This window comes from Anopheles darlingi, chromosome 2, assembly GCF_943734745.1.
Source record: "Anopheles darlingi chromosome 2, idAnoDarlMG_H_01, whole genome shotgun sequence".
NCBI lineage: Eukaryota > Metazoa > Arthropoda > Insecta > Diptera > Culicidae > Anopheles > Anopheles darlingi.
The window spans coordinates 58,545,283-58,565,282 of record NC_064874.1 but is presented as its reverse complement, the minus strand read 5'-3'; the positions used below and the strand labels follow the sequence as shown (position 1 = coordinate 58,565,282).

Below are 20,000 nucleotides of genomic sequence, written 5' to 3'. Positions count from 1 at the left end.
GGTGGTGCCGGTCCCGGAAGTGGTGGTGCACCTGGTGGCGGTGCCGGTTCGACAACGTCGGCGGCTTCGGCGGCTGCGGCGGCTGCTGCAGCAGCCGCTCAAACCAACAGCCACGTCAGCGCGGTTCTAACGTGCAAGGTGTGCGATCAAGCGTTCTCGTCCCTCAAGGAGCTGAGCAATCACATGGTAAAGAACGCACACTACAAAGAGCATATCATGCGCTCGATCACGGAAAGTGGCAGCCGGCGGCGGCAGACGCGCGAAAAGCGCAAAAAATCGCTGCCGGTGCGCAAGCTGCTCGAGATGGAGCGCGCTCAGCACGATTTCGGTGGCCCCGGTGGAGGTGGACCGAAGAACGGTGCTGATGGTGGTGGTCCGTTGGCGGCGGCTGCAGCAGTGGCCGCGGCCGCAGCCGCAGCTAACAAACCACTGCGTGATCTGGGCGCCGGTAAGATCAGTTGCGAAAAGTGTGGCGAAAAGATCGAGACGACGCTCTTTGTCGATCACATCCGGCAATGCATCGGAGGAACGGCGTTACTGGCCGCCCAGCAGCAACGGGAGAAGCTGAAGAGTGCACTGCTTTCCAATACGATCCTTCCGCCGGACTCGATCTCACCGATTGGACGCGATGGCCGGAAGAGCGCCAGTGATGATCTCTCGTCACCGTTATCCTCGGTTGCAACGAAGTCACCGCTCGGTTCCGATCTCCTTTCGCCCGTTTCCATGCTCACAAAGAAGGATCTAACCCCTGGCGGTGGTGGTGAGAAGAGCTCCTCACCATCAGTACTGAACGCGATCGAGCAGCTGATCGAGAAGAGCTTCGACACGCGATCCCGTCACTCCGGGTACGGTGGTGGACCAGGCGGTGGTGGTCCCGGTAGTGGTGGTGGTCCTGGTGGTGGTGGTGGTCCCGGTAATCAGGGTGCATCGACACCACTCGGTTCCAGCATCCTGAAGCGGCTCGGTATCGACGAGAGTGTCGACTACACGAAACCGCTCGTCGATCAGCAAACGATGAACCTGCTCCGCTCCTATCACCAGCACCAACAGCAGCAGCAGCAGCAACACTACGCCTCGCAGCAGTATGGCCGCCGGGAACGATCCGGTAGTGAGTCGAGCTCGATCTCCGAACGTGGCAGCTCACGGCTTGATTCGCTGACTCCGGACAAAAAGTTCGACACTCCAAGTCACTCGACACCGCGCGGAACTCCGGAGAAACCATTCATGGAGGTGGATGATCAGCAAGCTGGAGGAGCTGGAACCGGTCAGAATGTTGCCATCAAGCGTGAGCTACATAGCGATGATGAGCGTGGTGTCGGTGAGCACGAAGGAGGTGAAGAACCGGAGGAACCGGCGACGACGACACCGTCGAGCGGTGCCAAAGCCGGAAAGATCCGCATCAAGAAGGAGCTGGAGTTACAGGAGCAGCAACTGCAGGACGATGAAATGCGGCCACCGAGCAAGGCGCAGCACCATCGGGATGCACATCACGACGAACAGCAGCAGCAACAGCATCATGGTATCGGTTCGAGCCCTGCGCCCAGTCCACGCCTTTCGACGGCCAGCGTACCGCTCAGTCCGGCCGCAAGCCCCTTGAGTGATCATCATTCCATTGCATCCCGTTCGACGCCGGGTGCCGATGGTCCAACGTCGACGACGAAAAAATCGACACCGGTACCACCTTCCTCCTCGGTTAGCAGCAGTCTCGGTGCTCTGTCCTCCATGTTTGACAGCCTGACTGGCTCGGGAGGTGGCGGCAGCAGTGGCAGTGGTGCCGGTGGTGCTGATGGTTCCGGATCTTCCTCGTCCGGTGGCAAAAAGTCGAGCGCTCATCCGTTGGCCGCGTTGCAGAAACTTTGTGATAAAACCGAGACACCGTCCGGTGGTGGTGGTGGTGGCCGCGGTAGTGGTGGTAGTTCCAGTTCTGCTCTGTTGGCCGCTACGAATTCGGCAGCGTCCGGCAATGGTGGCAGTGGTGGTCAAGCGTCTTCGGTATCGCGTACTGCTCCGGGCGCTATTCTGGCGTTCAGCTGGGCCTGTAATGAGGGTGTGGCCGTGTCGGAGGAGGCTGGTGGCGGTGCGGGGACACTCAAGTGCGCGTATTGTGATACGACGTTTAGCTCGAAGGGTGCCTACCGTCACCATCTGTCAAAGGCGCACTTCGTTAATGATGACGTCATTCCGGATCCGAAGAGTTCCTCGCTGACGGCCACTAGCGGTGCCCAGGCCCTTCACGCCAAGGCACGTTCCTCACCGTCACCGCATTCACCGAAATCGGGAGGTGGTTCGAATGCACCGCTGTCTCTCGTCACTTCCGCTGGAGGTAATGGTGCCGGTTCGGGATCGTCTTCGTCGGTGGCATCCGGTGGTGGTTCCGGGCGCGAAAGTGCCGAACGTCGATCGATGGAACCGGCGTCGGCGAAGAGCCCTCCACCGTCACAGTCGCCTGCGGCTTCGTTCCAGGACGAGAGCCCGCATTCCAAGTTCCTCAAGTACACCGAGTTGGCGAAGCAGCTGTCCTCCAAGTACGTCTGACACTCCTAAGCAGCGAACAGAGCGTCTTGACACACCCAGCACACAGACAGACACATATCCTTGTGAATAGCGGCAAGTGCGGTAAGCGATCACGATCACGTACAGCAGCAGCAGCGTTTGATGGCAGCTTTTCAGTTGACAGCCCAAATGACAGTTCCCAGAATTCGGCCGGTGGGGTGGTTGTAGCGATAGAAAAAGAGAGTAGCGAAAGAGAGAGAGAAAGAGTAATTTTAATCGAAAACTAAGAAAAAAAACACGGAAACTAAAGTCAACCTTACAGCAACCTAGTTATACGAGCGCAAACACGATACGATCAATTCGATGAGGAGTAGCAACAGTAGTAGCAGCAGCAGAAGTTGAGCATTATTGGCCCCCCCTCTCGTAAGTCCTGGCTCTGATTCCCAGATTCAGAGGACGCATTCAATTTACTGCAAGCAAAACAAAACAAAAATTTGGTATACGTAATTTACAAAACACACAAAAACAAACCAAACTATCAACTAGCAAACACACTAGGGTGAAGAAAGACAAACTACACAACACACTCTAACACACATCTTGGAAAAGCGTTAAAATTTAGCAAACAAAATGTTGGAAATACGAAAAGAAAATTAAGTATACGGCAAACATACACGGACAGACGAACACACATACGAAAATAGAGGCGCTAATGACAGAGGAAAAGTAAGAGTGGTAAGAAAAGAGAGCAGAACTTTGAAGAAAAGGAAAAACTTGCACCGTTTATGTAAAAAAGAAAAGAAGCAGAGAGAGAGAGAACAATTGAAAACAAAACAATTAAATTTGAAGTAAATCCTTACAGCAAACACTGGATACGATACACAAAAGTCAACGGACGTGCCAAAAAAAAAACACTGTATACTAATCTATTGCTCGATTGCAAGCAAAACTTCACACCAAGCCGAACGAACGAACGGGAATCGAATCGTACTCACACGTATACCGCATTTTCGCATTATGGAAGAAGGAGAGAAAAATAGGAAAGAAGATAAGAAAGAAGAGATATGGCCGGTAGAATGCTTGTGGCCCCTCTTTTGGTTACTGTTTTGTATGTTCGATCAAATGCACTCATAGCTCAGCACAGCTGAATGGCATCTGACGGCATCTAACCGGATCGTACGCCGTGTGCCACCACCAGTGATACAGTGCACGGAGTACGATCCGCAGGTTCTACTCAAGCTGCAAGATGATCCGCACAGTGAGGCACAGCACAAGATGTGATTTTAGTTTCTCCATTTAAGGGTGATCCCAGTGATGGATGACAGATCCTTACGGATGCGCTCATTCGATCCCTTTTCAGTTTGCAGTAGTCAGTAGTCAGCTTGCTGGTTTGCTGACGTGTGAATGCCAGGCAGCATTTAGTGCACAGCAGAGCAGTTAGAGGGTTTAAGGCTGTTGAAGGTGGATTGTAAATAGTTTCATACCTGACTGCTCTGAGCGTTTACTAGGCGTTTTCTCAGAAACTAACATTTAACAAAGGACATCTCGTCAGTCAGTCAGTCAGTCAGTCAGCCGCAGTCTCAAGTCTCAAGTAAGCGCCTGTCAGGCGTGGTAGTGGTTGTGGAGTTGGAGAAAATAAGTAATGTAAAAAAAACATAAAAAAGTCAGAAAACTCGAAACAAAAAAGTAAGCATTTCAAACTCCTTTCCAAAAGTAAGTTACAGCCAGTAGTTACACAATAAGCCTACCGCCGCCCCCCGTTCAACTATACACGGCATCACACAGATCACAGACCGTAGGTCGGGACGGTAGGTAGCAGCAGCAGCAGCAGCAGTAGTAGTACGGTCCGGGCATCCGGATATCTCAGTATAAGAACAAGAACTGTCTTGTGCGTAAGTGAAGCGGGGTCCCTATTTATTGAGAGTGATTTAAGCAAAACGGAATCGTAGAATTAAAAAAACAGCTAGAAGGGCTTCGACGACAGCGCCGTGCGGAGTAGTTAAGGCTTCCATCTGATAGAAGGGTATAGGCCGGCGTGTGCGTGTGTGCTTGTGCATCGGTTTTTGGGGTTACGAACGCCATCTAGTATTTAGGAATACTACTGCACACGCACACTCGAGGAGAAACCATGGCAACACACTCACGCAGGTGTTGTGGTGAAAAATACGATCGAAAATACAGTATACGCGGGCAAGATTGCAAATTCTAGGCGCAATACAAAATGCGCCCGAAATCGTCGAAGACAAAAACCCAGTATACCGCGAGAGGAAGCAGCAGCGATACTCTATCTCTGATTATACATATGAGAATAACAAATTGAAATACAACCCCCCTCTCCCTCTGTACATTGTATTATATTGTGCGAGTGCAGTTTGCATTACGATACCTATATATGATCTATATATATATACATATAAATATATATGAATATATTCGCGCTATTATCATTACTTTTATGACGTTTATGGGCGAGGCGGACCGCACCGAAAACAAAAAAAAAACTGCAACCGTTTCCCTAAATCAAATGCGAATCGCAAATCGAAGCGTAGCAGAGAGCATCAACAGAGCGTGTTAAACAGCAATGTATTCGTCGTCGTCGTCGTCGTGGGGAGGCCGCGAGTGACGGGGAGACCCACTTCCCCCCCCGGGGGCGGTTGATAGTTTCGAATAACGAAATCACACACATTACACACAAACATACGACAAGGTATTAAAAACGTTTGGACTTCTCTTCAAGTGAAGGAGCTGGAGTTGAAAAAATGTGAAAAATTAAGGATATTAATACGAAAAAAAAGAGGGAAGAAGAAAGAAGAACTTACACAAACACTTAAATACACACACACACACACACACACACACATTCTGAGGAACAAACGCAAAAGAAAAACAAACAAAAATACGCTAACAAAGTACTAAAAGAAAAACACGTATACGTAATTTGTCTCAAGAAGGGTCTCGAATGGGGACCACCACCCCTCTCCCCTCCCTCCCTCCCGTTCCCTCCCCCCCGCGCAACATAGGATAAATGAATTTGGTAAATGGTCGACTTAACCCCGGGGCAAGTAGGCGTTGTGTATAAAATGGAAGAAGCCAATCGCACGCATCGTGACGGTCGTTAGGAGCAAGCAGGCAGGTGGAAGCATCCGCTGGTCAATCGTCGCAGGACTCCCAAAGTGTTTAGTACACTGGCTAATCTGGCCTCCCGGGGGGGTTGGGAATAGAATCTCCTCTACATGAAAAATAATCTCGGGAAATCCTTTGCGGAGAAGCGTGAAGCAGTCCTGTGTGTAGCATCAAAGGCAAATAAACAAACAAATCAAAGCAACCATTGACAAGAACGGTTCTTTTAGAAGTGACCACGTGGTGGGTAGTGGTGGGCCCTCATCTGGACCTCATCTCGATTGTACTCGATAATGCCATGGTGTGGGTGGGGATTGCGAGATGTCGGGACTCCTTCTTCTCCTGCTCTGTAAGATATACGCCGTGTTGCGTGGTGTTTGCGTTCGTTCGCCTTTCGCCACCCTTCTGGCGGCTCATTCTGGCTCAAGATCCACTTCCGCCACTAAAAATTTGAAACATTTTAGCGAAAAGCCTAAAAGCCCCTTCCCAGCAGCCCAGTTACAGAAGAGCTAATCGCCCTCCCTTTTTGATATATAAACACACAAACACACACACACACACGCGCGTAGAGAATGCGATCAATCTATCCTGGAAGGTGCCGACAGTCAATACTAGAACTCTCTCTCGAATCCAAACAAAGTTAATATCGCGGGGGTACTAAGGGCTAGGGGATCACACGAGCTGCTGTACGAGCAGGATAACGAGGCGTTACATACGTTCCATCACGCAGGTGGTACGCAGTAGCACAGAGACGTATACGCCTCTCACCAGATGGCATTTGCTCCGTATGTATAAATCACGCCAAGGAAGGGTGCTGATGATGATGATGATGATGATGATGCCAGTGAGAAATACACACAATTATGAAGGAGCCGTGAGGAGCGGAGAGGAAAGGGCAGGTGTGAGCGCGTGAAGAAGCGTGACCGGTGGTGAACAGTAAGATAATATTGAGAATAAAGCAAAAAATAATTATAATAATGGAATGAACAAAATAAATCATAAAATCAATTATTATTTAAATGCAAAACATTACGGATCTTTGGAAAGGATCGCATGGTTTGGTGAGAGAAAACGAATGGAAAGAAACGAATGGGGCAGCATAATTCAATTTCAGAACAGGACACACGTGTCCGAGCATCGGAGCATCGTTGAACAACCAGGTAATAAGACAGACAGTCAGACGGAGACATGCAGTGTCAGCATTCAGCACGGGAGCAGCAGCACGAGAAGCAACGAAAGCAAAAGAAAACCACCAGCTTCTTATGTATTTATGTTGAGGGGACAGACAGAAAAAAAGTGCTCATCGTGTTCGCGAAGCGCATAAGCGAAGACAAGCGAGCGTCGAGAGCGGTCGTGCCTATTGATTGGCTTCTTTAAATCGTCCTTTGGGAGGCCGATCGCTTCTCCTGTCTGCTGGTCGGTGGTAGTGTGAGGGTGGTGCATGAATATTTATGTGCTTTACGCCCCCTTCCCCCACTCGGGGGTGGTGGTCAATTTTGCGCACGTTTCGCCGGCCATCTCGCTTTCGCACAGGTGTGCTTGGATCGTCGTCATCGTCGTCGTCGTCGTCGTCGCCATCATCGTTCGACGACCTGGTGAGTGAGTGAGTGAGATGACGAGTGACTCGAGTGAGCAAATCGAAAGGGTTATGACGTTGAGGCCTCATTGGAGTGAGCGAGCACAAACGAGCGACGACATCGAAAGGGGAAGGTAAGTGCACCGTAGACACCGCCGGCATCATTGATGATGATGATGACGATGCAAAAACGCTGCAAAACGGACACGGGAATAAATGGAAATCATCGAATGGAAGGGATGGTTATTGCAATCGCGGTGCTGCTGCTGCTGCTGCCAGCAAGGTGATGAGGGTTTCTCGGTGGTCGCGTGTTCGTGTTCTTGTTCGTTTCGCCGTCGCCGCCGGCGGTTGTCACTCGACCGTAGTTGGGCGAGGGATATATAGCGTACTCGCTCGCACTACGCTTATATGCGCTAAAGGGGCGGTTGGGTGATTGGTGTTCTGCTGCTCGTTCATGCGCTTTGCATCGCAGCGGCGAGAGATGATGCTGCTGCTGCTGGGTGGATGGATGGATGGATTGTGGATTGATGGGAGGTATAGTTCCTAGGTACATAATAATACTCTGTCGATGGTTCGTTGATTGACGTTTTAAGGAAGAGCGGTTCGTCACTTCGTCGTCCGTTCGGGCGTAATGAGACAATTAAAGTGTCTATTATTTGCAAATGGACGCCATTTCGGACGCCGGAATTACTCTCGGTGTGTCTGCGCATAGGTAGGAAATGGTTGTTTGTGTTGCTTTTACCAGAAGCCATCAATCAAAAGTTGAAATACATTTTCACACCACTTTATTGTATCGTTTTTGTTTTTGTTGTATCGCTTGTCTTTGTAGTGTTTTGTTTGTTTATGTATGTGCGCTTGTAAGGGTCCGGTTAAAATATGTTAGCGGTATTTACATTGTTTTATCTATTTACAAATAACAATTCCTCTAAACGTTAATCCGATTAAATGAAACCGTTTCAAATGTTTCATTTGATTAGAAGCGAAGATGTTTGTTGGTTATTTATTTCCGAGACTTCTAACTTATCCTAGAGTTGTGACTTCTTCGGAAACAATCTTTCGTTTTTTGTTTTGTCTGTTTTTATTAGAACACTGTTTCTAGGTCTGAGATATGCAAAGTATTTAATGATATATTGTTAGGCATCACAGGCGTGTATTTTGTCCCTTGGCATAAGCTTATTTAATTTATATGAACATCTATCGGTTTGCAGAATAATATTCATTTCTTATAAAACTAGGAACCTTGTAAAGTAAGCTATACACTAGTTGTCGATCTGATTGATTTATTTGAGCAAGGCTTATGTTAATGGGGCCATAATAAGTTCATTTTTGCAATTTATTTCATTTAGTCTTAGGGAATGTTATTAGGGTTATAGTTTAACCTTATAGGGTTATAGTTTAACCTTTCAAAGGTAATTGAGGAAGTATTGAAAAACACACGGACACATCTATGACATCAATTACCTTGGAAGCGTGGCTGCAAATTTAGTTCTTTGGTATAGAACTGGGCTTGATCAGAGCCCCGGTACTTGCTCCTTTTCAGGCTCCCATTCCGTCTAGCACTTTACTCAAGTGATTTACATTTGGTTATCAGTTATCGCAACATTTTCAGTCAAACGCCGCTTTGTACGGCCTTTACCGTTTAGCTGCAATATGGATTTTAAAGTTGAAATGAAAATAGTAGTTTTGAAAATTTAGCTTAAAACACGAGCTCAAAATTTCTTTCTTATTCAAAGCTAATTATTTTTAGAATAATTCTATACAATTTTTATATTCTATATAGGGCTGTCTCGCTATTAATAAGTACGTAAATGGTTAAAAACTACTATCGAAAGCATTTTTGATGCTGTTATGTTTGCTTACCTTTTAATCGATGATTTCGGAAAATGTTAGTTTGTTTGTTTTTCAAATTTGCAAAATCCTCTGAACCCTTTTTTACACACATAATCGAAACTAAACGATCTGAAGGACTTTACTTAAATAGAAAGCAGCCATTTTTAGACACTCAAATAATAGTAATGTTTTGTTACTATATGAGTATATACCTTATGGTTTTCGATAGGCTGACAACCTGATATGTTTGAAACATTTTAGGGATACAGACAACCGGTGCACACTCCTTCTTTGACTCCGTCTAATAGAAAGCGCTTCAAAGTGGGAAACCATCTTGCAAAACTATTTTCTGTTCATCTCAAACAGTTACAACCGCTCCATCGTTTGTGATAGCCAAGATATTACCGAGTTTCTGAAGGACACATCACTAGTCAGCAGTTTGAATAGGTTTGTTTACAAACGCAGCCATTGAAAAAAGAAAGTCCATCCTGTGTCCTATGCAACACAGTTGGTCATGGCCGAATCCATTTAACCAAATCTTTTCATCGTGCAAAATAGACGCAGAACGGAACACACCGCAGTTTTGATTGCAGTTTTCAACGAGAACACCATTAGAGAGTGACCTGGCACTGACGCTGGCAAACAACTTTCGTCAAGCGGAATTCCTTTGAATTTGGTCCAAATGTTAAATCTGCTCGGTGCTACACATAGTTTAATGGGTTGAGCTCTAGCGTCTAGCGTCCGAAACCCCTGCCCGTTTCTTACTTGTGCTATCGAAATCCGTCCGTCAACCGTGACCCCATAAGATGATCCATAAAAGTTTTCTCAAAGTCCCTTTTTCCCTCCCTTGGAGTACCGGAGCTTACCCGGGGTTCGTGCACCGGAAAGTGCAGCATTGCCAATTCGCCAGGAAATCAGCACTTGTCATAAAAATGTGCATCAAAGTGCACTAGATGTGCGCAAGAAGCCTCGAACACTTTCGACCCTTCGAAACTAATGTGTGTGTGCGTTGTGTGTGTTTGGTTGAATGCAGTAAATCTTTCATGCCTGATGCAATTTGCAGTGCAATAATAAAGGCATAAATCTTGGGAAAATATTTTTATAGCATCACTAGAGAATAGAGAAGCAGGCTAGGGGCAGCGAGAAAACAAAGAAATCCTCCAGCTGAGAATCGGGGCAAAGCCTGCTACAACTCCGTTCCGGTTCCGAAAATGCAACTTCTCACGTCTACGAGCGAGATGCCGATTGTCGATGCCCGTGGTTCGTGATCCTTGCAATGAAAAAGTTGTTCCCGCGGAATCGTCCTCCGAGCTCCGGTGCACGTCAATGGACCAACATTGATAAATGCCGTTTCGCGATTCGTCCGCAATGGTCCGCGCCAGGAGGGTATTTCCCGCGCCGAAGAAAAGCACCGAAATTTCAAACGAACACTCAAACATACACCTTCCGCCGAAGTAATCGACTTCCGTCCGTGGAAACCCTCGACTCCGAGCTGTCTGGTAGCGACAGGACCGATGCCGAGGACAGTGGTACAGGCGGGGAGTGAAGAAATTTCTAATCTTTCCTGCGGTGCTGCAGCGCGAACCACGTCAATTCAATGGAAGTCGTAAATCGGGGTGCCACTGCACGCTACGTCGCCACACTCCAAGGCCCAGGCCACTGGCCAGTGCGAGGATCTGGTTTCATTCCGATTTAATGGCGAAATTGTACAAAACCATTTTTACGAGCAGCCGGCATTTACGAGCGGTCAAACTAATAATAATTGCACTCAGCGATATTGCTTAGCTGTTTTATGATCGTGCTGAATGCTCCTTCGCTAAGCTGGCCACTTGGCTCAGTAGTTTGCGGCTCAGATTGAGTGAAAATGTGGTGCAACTGGAGCATGATCGCGCAAAATTGCTTACTTCGGTGGCGCACGCAAGGCGGCGCTTCCTGATGATGATGATGTTAGTAGTGAAAAAAATATACAGATTTCAAGATGATAAGAACTAACTCGAGACACGACTTTACGCGCGTTTATTAGCGGCTACTGAAAGGCCACAATTGTTTTAGCAATTCTTTTCAAACAACTATTCAAACAACTGCACACATGTACGCAACTACAAATATAACTCCAATAATTATTCAATTCAAGAATATTCGTATTTCGACATGAAGTGATTGGAAACGATAGTTTCAATTAATGCTATTACTTATCGAATGGGTACATTATTTGTACATTAGACCGCTTATAATAATCGTCATGCAGCATGATGTGCTAATAATGATCATGAGTAACTATCGAGTTGCCTTCCACTGAATTAAGTGCGGGAGAAGTTGCATTTGAAGAGTTCGAGAGTGTATATAGAAGGATTTAGGCTATAGAGGGTTTGGGAGTATCGAAAGCAATCCCTGCAGAAGCAATTGTTTTCTGCTTACAATAATTGAAGCAATCAGATGCTTGCAATCGGCGAATAAAACACAAAAATGTATTCAAATAACTTCATCAATTCTCAAAATTGATGCTAGTAATTGAATGATTGGGGCTGGACTTCTTTGAGTTGAAGACAATTTCAGGTGGGTTCAATGAATAAAACATGGTTTATCTTTGATAGTGTAATGTATACATTTATACATTCACTATTCTTTGAAATTTTAAAGGCTCCCGCTATGTCTTTTCTTATAAAATCTTACGGATAATTTTGGAATGATATGGAAACGTTCAGTAGCGATGCTCTAACCTCTTAAGGGACAATTTCAAACTTAACTCTAGCAAATTTAATTTGTAGTAATGATTGGAAATCACCATTACGAACCAACTAGTGTAATGAACAAGTCTACTAAGGAGTATGCATAAAGATATAAAGTAGGAGTTCATACTTACAAAAACTATTGAAAGAAAATAAATGTTCATCCCTCTATTGCACATTGTAAATACAATCTAAATTGTATGGAAGTTTCACTAAACGGACGAAGAATTAAATCTATTGGATGCAAAAGATGGAATCTTATTTTAAACAATAAGTTTCATGACATTGCATTGCTCATCACCTTTTCTAATGGCGTGGTACTTTTAAAACATCAACCGTTTTCTATGTTTATTACAAATGCCGTCAGTGAAGAAAGAAACATCTCAAATGCGCGTGAAATAAGAATAAAGTATACAAATGATTTACGCATTATTTTATAAATTGCCATATTTTAAATAGCTACACTAGTCGATCACAGCTTATTGAAATTAAAAATGGGAAAGATCGTGCAAAAAGTTCACTTGATCGTTTCGATTTTGCGGCCACTCTTCGAAACAATTTCCCTTAATTAATATTTCTTCAAAATTCTGAGACCTCATGGAACCTTGATTAAAAATGGGTCGTCCTGTGGAAATCACTGATTACCGATCGCCTACCGACTCTCCATCTTTGATCAACCATTTGAAACTAGAAGAACGAGAAAAATCCAAGATCCTATCATCAACCATATCATTCGCAACCTGTTGTCGGCCTCTTTTCAATTAGCTCTGTTTGCGGTTGGCTGCGGCTTTACCGGTATGATTGGTAAATATTATGATTAAAGTGTTTGATGCCGCCAGCGCTGATAAAGCGATCGCGATCGCGTGTGTGTCTGAACCTCTCCTCCCAAGAAGCAAGCATCTCGCGCAATTAACTCACCGTTTTTGGCAGCAGCACCGCTCCCGGCCCGATGGTTAAACACCCTTTAAATAATGTCATTAAGTAGCCGAGCGGTAAGCGGCTCATCCGGCGCGCTGATGAGCTTTCTGGGCAAACACCGGGATTCCGTGGATTCCTTCTCAGTGCCTTGCGGTTGCGCCACAAGCTGCGCTAGATAAAGAGTGAGATATCAAAGGCCCGACCACCGGTGGCATCGCATTCTCCCCCAGCGTGTTGGTTATTTTTCATAATTTTTATCTATGACCATCGCGCACTTTGATGTTTGCGAATGAACGGCACTTTAAATGGCTGTGATAAAGCTATCGTCGCCTTGCCTTAAGGTGATGTGGTGAAATAAACCATACTGTGCTCGCGCGTGTGTGTGTGTGTGGATGTCGAGGGCCGCTAAGACACTGAAGGCCGCCATGCACGTTAAAATTATCCATCCGATTTTGCATGTTATTGAGCAATCTGAACGTCAGTGGGAAGACATCCACAAAAATCGAGCTGGAATGGACTGAAATTCTCGGACCTAGTATGAACGTCAGTGGAGCGACTGTTGGTTGCCTGTAATTTTTGTTCGTAATCACAGATTTTGTGGTTGAGCAAAAAGTGTTTTGCAAACAGTATTATTCATCGTTTGATATTATTTGGTACCGGAATTATATATTTCGATTCTGCTAAAACATGGCGCCACTAATTTTTTGTCAGTTTATCAGGCCTATGTGTTATGACGTTTCAAAGTATAACTAAATTGCTTTAAAATGCTATAAGTGACTGCTCGTACTGTTGATTATAACATATTTTTCTCTCGATTTAAAATTCTCGAGTTTTGTGCCGAAAATGTCGATTTTGCAGGGAAGTATAAAAACCTTCTTTCATTTAAACAAAATGCGGCTGCTAAGGGTTATTGTTTGTGGGTTTAAACTTATGGTGAATATGTTGTGATACAGACAAATATGATAACTAGCTTTAAAGGTTTAGAAGCGGATATTTTAACTCTACAGATACAGAACGTTCGGGTCAAGCATAAAAATGAAAAGATAAAAATTTGAAGGGTGTCATGCAAGTAAGAACCTCTGGAAACCGGACACATTATTGATAGAGAACGTTATCAACAATAATTGATCAAGTTGGATCGAGCTCTGGCTAGAAAACTGCAAGATTGCATCGAAAAATCGTAAAACCTAATTCCGGAACCTAATATTATAGATCCGTTTGGTGCTCCATAGAAGAAGAAATCATTTATTATATCTCAAAAAAGGCCAACAAAGAAGAATAGCAATAGTTTTCAGCTCTGCTGGTTGTAAACGAACATGTATGTCGTACAATTTACCTTCACGAACTGACCGTTAGTGGACAGGCAGGTGGATGTTGGAGAAACTCATCATACGATAGATAATGCGATCGTGTATGGGGGCCTTAAGACACTAAGAAGATGATAATTCGAGCAGAACAAATGCCACCGATTGGATCGTAGTGCTCAAGTGCTTATCATTGTTTGAACAAGGTTAGTCCGGTGAGGATGTGTGATGTTTAACCGACCGGCTTACAGTCTTGCAAATCTGTAAAGAACCCTCTCTCTTGTTGCTTGATATTAAACAACGTCTTCTGTTTGCCGCCATGATTGAACCGTACGAAGCAGTCGCACCACCGCCGCACTACCGACTGCTCTCTATCATCTTTCAAATATTTATCGCACTGTTGTTTCGCTCTAATTAAAAACCGCTTTTGCGCAAATCCACGTTTGATCAGCAAGCACCCACGGTTGGGCTTTTATATTCCCCGCCGGGAAAGAAGATCCCCCCCCCCCCCCCCCCCCCGGGTGTCGGCATCCTACCTTTGGTACTGCTGCTGCTCGACTGTTGGTGCTCGGTTTCAAAATTTGTCCGAATGTTTACCGTGCGAGAGCTACTACTTCCAATCAATTCGTTTGATGATGGAGCCATTTTTGAAAAAACAAACATTCCCAAACATCCCGAATATTCCTCCCCACCGAGCCGTCTCTAGCGAGTATGAACGATGATGTTTCGAGAGCGAAAAAAGATGAAATAGAACAACTATGAAGCGCGCAGAATGTTTACATGACCACTTGTCGGTCGATCGAGAAGCGCTTGGTTTGGAGAACGATGCAACGATGTCTTGCCATCACGCGCCAGCGGCATGCCACGGGATGCATCGGGAGCATTAAGCGAAGGGGCGGCCACGGGCTCCCGAAAAAGTGGCAATATTCCGGTATAATTTATTTTGTAAATAAATAATACACAAAACACGTGTTTCTGATGATTCTCAGATCATTTGTTAACCGAGTAATGGACACACACACACGCGCGCGCACTCTGACTGGCGCCAAGGATGCACTTCTCGCTATTCATCTCAGCGCAGTTTGGCCGACGCAGTCGAGAACCAAGCTAGACTGTCGTTTCCGGTGCAGCGGCGCACGATGCACGGGATCTCTAGATCGATCGATCGATCGATCGAATCCCGATGTTTCATTCAGCATCATAATTTCCCGCCTAATTTATGACCCCCGGCTGTTTGCGCCATCGATGGCCAATGCCGGATGTGTGCACCACGCATCCTCGGCCTCGGTCTCGCCTCGAACTAAGTGTTATCGATATGCAATCAATGGATTCACCTCGACCTCGCCCATGGGTGCGGAAGTGACAGACATCGGATGGTGAGCGGATGGCAGCGGGAGGTGGAAGCGCGGAGTTGGCGCTTCATGAAAAAAAGTGGGAAATTTATGAGTTTATGCTTCAACGGAACCGTCGCAGAGCGGGTGTGGTGTCGGTGGTTAATACTCTTAGCATATTATAAAATGTACAATTGATTGCCGCTGCCGGGAACTCGAAATGATTGGTGTGAGAGTTGAGTTAGAACGTTGGGAAAAATGCGTGAATATCGGATAAGCGAGAGTGTGAGTGCGCTCTGGGTTGTAAAAATCGTAGCTAATCCTTTGAGTATGTGACAATATTACAAACCATTACACCGAAACCATGGATCAAAACTACGCACTTTAAGAGGGGGCTTCGGTATTTTATTTTAATTCTTCGCATTTACTTTTTATAATTTTTTATGAGTGCTTATCCTTTCAAGAGTATTGTGTAAGACTTTGGGATCAATCGAAGCAAAACTGACAAAGATATTGATTTTTGAAAAACAGAGTTTCATACAAGGCTCAGAGCATCTCGCAACTTTGAATCGCGATTCCCAAAACCTGCGTTTTCAAAGTCGGTGCTCATCGTAGCATGAAAACTACTGAACCGATCGATTTGAAATTTTGAACACATAATCTGTACACTATTTGCCAGGTAGCCCCGTCGAGTTTTTATGAAAATTGTTGATACTTTTTTAAAATATTTTTTTGAATTATGTAAAGCTCGTTTTTTGCGGCAACATTAAAAAAAGCATTTCTTTTTTAACTTCAAAAATCTGCCAAAAATTGAAAAATGGGAAATTTAACAAAAACTCGACGGGGCTACCTGGATAAACTTATAATCCAACAAAGGAATATTGATTTGTATATTTCTGATGACCCAGCACGTGGCTACGATGAGCACCGCAAAAAGTACATTTTTGCAAACTTGCCTTTCTAGATTGGATGCCTTGACCGTAGTTTTGAACAAATCTCCCCTAAAATAGAACCAAATATTCTTGAAAAGTTGTAGTTTAATATGAGATTATTTTGAAAAATTAAAGTTGACTGGTTTCTTCACTAAAAATCGTCAAAAATAACCCTGTTTTTGACTCGAAATAACCAAAGCCCCCCCTTAAAAAGAGAAGAGAAGAGAAGTAAGATTGAAAAACCGAAGAAGTATCTACCAATAGTGATTCATAGAAAATTAGAATAAATCTTGATAAGGACCAAGCCAACATTTCATGGGCAATTGACTGAATAACAAACGTGGTTGATGATAATACTAAAATAAGGTAATGAGGCTCATTTCTAACTGGTGGATGATTGAAAATTGAGAGTTCGAGGTCAACTGCAGAAGATGTTAGTAGAGCTTTTTTTTTTTAAATAAATCAATTGTCAAGTAACTTTGGTGCATAACTCCATTATGTTTTGCAATAAAGTGATCAAATGGGCCCCAAAAGATGCGCTTGAGATTTTAAATAAATCAAATTCACTATTATAGTGGAGAGAAGGACTATTTGATTATAGTGCAGTGGAAACAATTGAATATAATAGAATAAAATACATTGAGGTGGATAAAAATTTTTGCGTGATATTCATACATTACTCGATTGTTTCTAAGCCACCTTCTTTACTAATGGAACTTTTACGACAAAGCAAAATGAAGTGCATAAAAACTGAAGCGAATGATATGTGGCTTTAAGGTTTAGACTATCTTGAGGTTTTCCTTGAAAAATCAGCCAAGACGATAATGTTTTTTGCGTACAGTAAAAAAAACCTAGCTAAAATACATTGCATTGTTGCATTGAGGAACGTTTGAACGAGAATGGTCTTCTTATTTTATGCGAGCAAATCCCAAATAAAATCAAAGCATCAAGTCAATTCAACAAAATTACGATACAATCATCTGTAACTTCCCCTGAAATCGAAAAGGTTTTTGGAACATTCTCCACTGTTACTGAAGCGATACGTGAATTTATAATATAGCACATGTATCTCATTCGTAGTTTTATCTTGAGCCTGAAAACGAATAATTCCCCATTTACGGTTTGAACCACTAGACCACCTTACTTATTCACTAGATCTACCTACAATTGGCTTTTTGTTTCGTATTTTTTTAAACTGCGCTCAATGGACAGAAGGCAGACAAACAGTTTATAGACGTGTCACTTCAAAGGCGAAAACATAATCAAGAGAAGTTTATAAGCTTACAAGATGGCAATTGTGGATAAGCAGAAAGTGTTATATAAATCGCAGTAGAGTAAATTTCTGATGTCATTCATAGAAAACTTATTTTGCGTGATTATGGGTAAAACTGCGCTAGTCAAAAAAACCATTATTATTTTTCCTGTTTACGAAGATCATCGGCCCGCTATCAAAGCTGTGATAAATATCGAAGTAAATGAATAAAAAACGAAGATTAATCTGTGACTCTGCAAGCTGCAAAATCTACTCTCGATTATTATAATATGAAACAGTAACCTTACAGTATAATAACAGGAACACAAACGATTTAAATATATATTGTTCTGAACCAAGGAACAGTTTCCAAAGAGGAAATGTTTGTTGTCCACCAAAGACTGAAATACACGCGATTGATGATCAACCAATTACAGAATCCTTTTATCCATTTATTCTTCTTTAGTCCCCCCAAACAGATTGACAAACATTTATCCTTCGATAGCCCGCATCCATCGTCTACCTCTTTCAGCGATCCTCGCGATCCAACCCAAGATGAACTGCCCATTAGTGTTATTAGAGTCATTATCAATTTTTACGCCGGAAATTTCAATTTTCCACCCCACCCGCCGGTTGCTTCCAACCATAGTAGGCCGCGAGAAAGGGGTTTTGGCATCTCCAAAAGCTGGCGCACCATTACATGATCATTACTTTCGCCAAGTACGCCACAAGCACCGCCGTATCGCTCCTTCGCTATCGCCTGAAAACGGGGCGAGGGGTCTGAAGGTGCGGTTTTTGGGGAAGGGGATGCGGGATTGGAATGCATTACCATTTCGGTTCCATTTCCGGACATTAAACCCACACGCGCTCTCGCACTCGCCGGCGACAGTAACGACACACCAACGGTGAACGCTTCTACGATGCTGTTGCCTTCGAAGCAACCCCCAAAAGGCAGGTGACAGCAACGGTCGGATCGGAGAGGGGATGGCCCCGAGAGAGAGAGCGGCCAGAAATCGTGAATATCCTTTTCCGGCCACGACGCCGCAGCGTGTGTGTGTTGGTGCCTCGCTAATGATTGGTGTTCCAGATTGTGTGCCAGCTTGCGCCATTGTTATTCGCATTGTTAATTATTTTTATCATAAGACCATTTCGATTGTTTATAGCCGTTTGCGTGTAGCTTTGATAACCTGATTCGCTAAGAATTATGTTGATTCCGCAGCAGCCTAAAGGTACTACATACAAGAAGCAGACCACAATCTCAACGTCAGGAATTCCGAGCCCGGGGAAAGAAAAAACTAAAATCAAAATCCTCGGCCCCCCGGAGGACTGAATTTGCAATCGATTTAATTAACTCAACAACCCCAAAAGTGCGCTCATCAATTGGCGTGAAAATGGTGTTGTTCCAATCGTTGTACCACCTTCCCGGTGGCCCACAATTGTGTGCCTCATTATCGTTGTTCGGTATCCCATCGCCATCGTATTGGCGCGGGTTTTTGGGCGGAAATTTTGTCACCGAGCGACAGAGCGAGAGTTCCGCGGCCACGACACACATGCACATGAGAGGCGTGACGTGAGGAGGCAGGCGGTGCGAAGGGGCGAGCCGGTGGCGAAACTTTTCAATTCCATGTTCGGAGATTATTTAGTGTTTTTGTTTTTGTTGGCGTCGGTCATTAAAAGAATCTGCTACCCACATTTATCGAGAAATGATTTGTCGTCAGTTTAGTAATTTAATGGGCTAGCTCATCTCCACCTACGAGCCAACTAGCCGTAGAGCCGCCCATGTGTGTGTGTGTGTGCCGGTACCACACCGGCGCCAATGCGCCCCGGATAACGACATCAGGCGCGCGCGAGTTTGGCGGCAACCGAATGTGCGAGCAAATTCGCCACCACCGCCACAGGATGTGTGACTATTGAAAATGGCTAACAACCCAACCACCCCGGCACACACAGACACACATACGAGGGGGACACGCACGCACACATGCTCACCGGAATGCTTCTTTAATTGCCTTTTAGTGAATATTTATGATTTTCATTAAAAACGTGTATATGCGCCAGACTTAAATCACCAGGACCGAGGATGTTTTAGACAATAGTATTAGGCGACAACCACCACCAACAAGGGGGTGGCGGAAGGACCGCCAAACGGTATGACTACATATCCGGCCCGGGAAGTTCCCGGGTTCCCGATCTGATCTCATCGCTATAGCTGCGAGGACTGAGATTCACCGTCGAAAGCCGCGTTTACTGCGTGCCGAAGGGGTGGTAAGGGTGCATAAAAAACCTTCCTCCCTCTCGGCAACCGGAAGCGGTGTACCGTCTGTGTGTGTCGGTGTGTGGCGAGTTATTTAGGAAGGCCATTAGTTTCGCCGAGGTTCCGTGGTACGGCATCTGGACTAAACGGGTTTTAGTACAGTAGTCGCCTGCAGACAACGACGATCGCCGACCTCGATGTGTGTGTTTGTGTGGATCTAATTAGCTAGTACTATCCTGTATCCTTAGTCTAGGCGTGTGT

The 20,000-nt window shown here is 44.9% G+C and overlaps 2 protein-coding genes across 2 annotated transcripts in view; both read left to right on the top strand.

Annotated features, from left to right (window-relative positions):
* The window catches only part of LOC125949903 (protein tiptop), a 15,361-nt gene extending 10,275 nt beyond the window's left edge, over positions 1 to 5,086 (top strand). The window contains exon 2 of the mRNA XM_049677381.1: positions 1 to 5,086. This exon is cut by the window's left edge and continues 1,807 nt beyond it. Coding sequence (XP_049533338.1) covers positions 1 to 2,535 — 2,535 coding nt within the window. The 3' untranslated portion in view covers positions 2,536 to 5,086.
* Positions 1 to 20,000, top strand: part of LOC125949927 (probable cytosolic Fe-S cluster assembly factor AGAP009023) — a 443,394-nt gene that overhangs the window by 298,448 nt on the left and 124,946 nt on the right. The window lies entirely within an intron of this gene.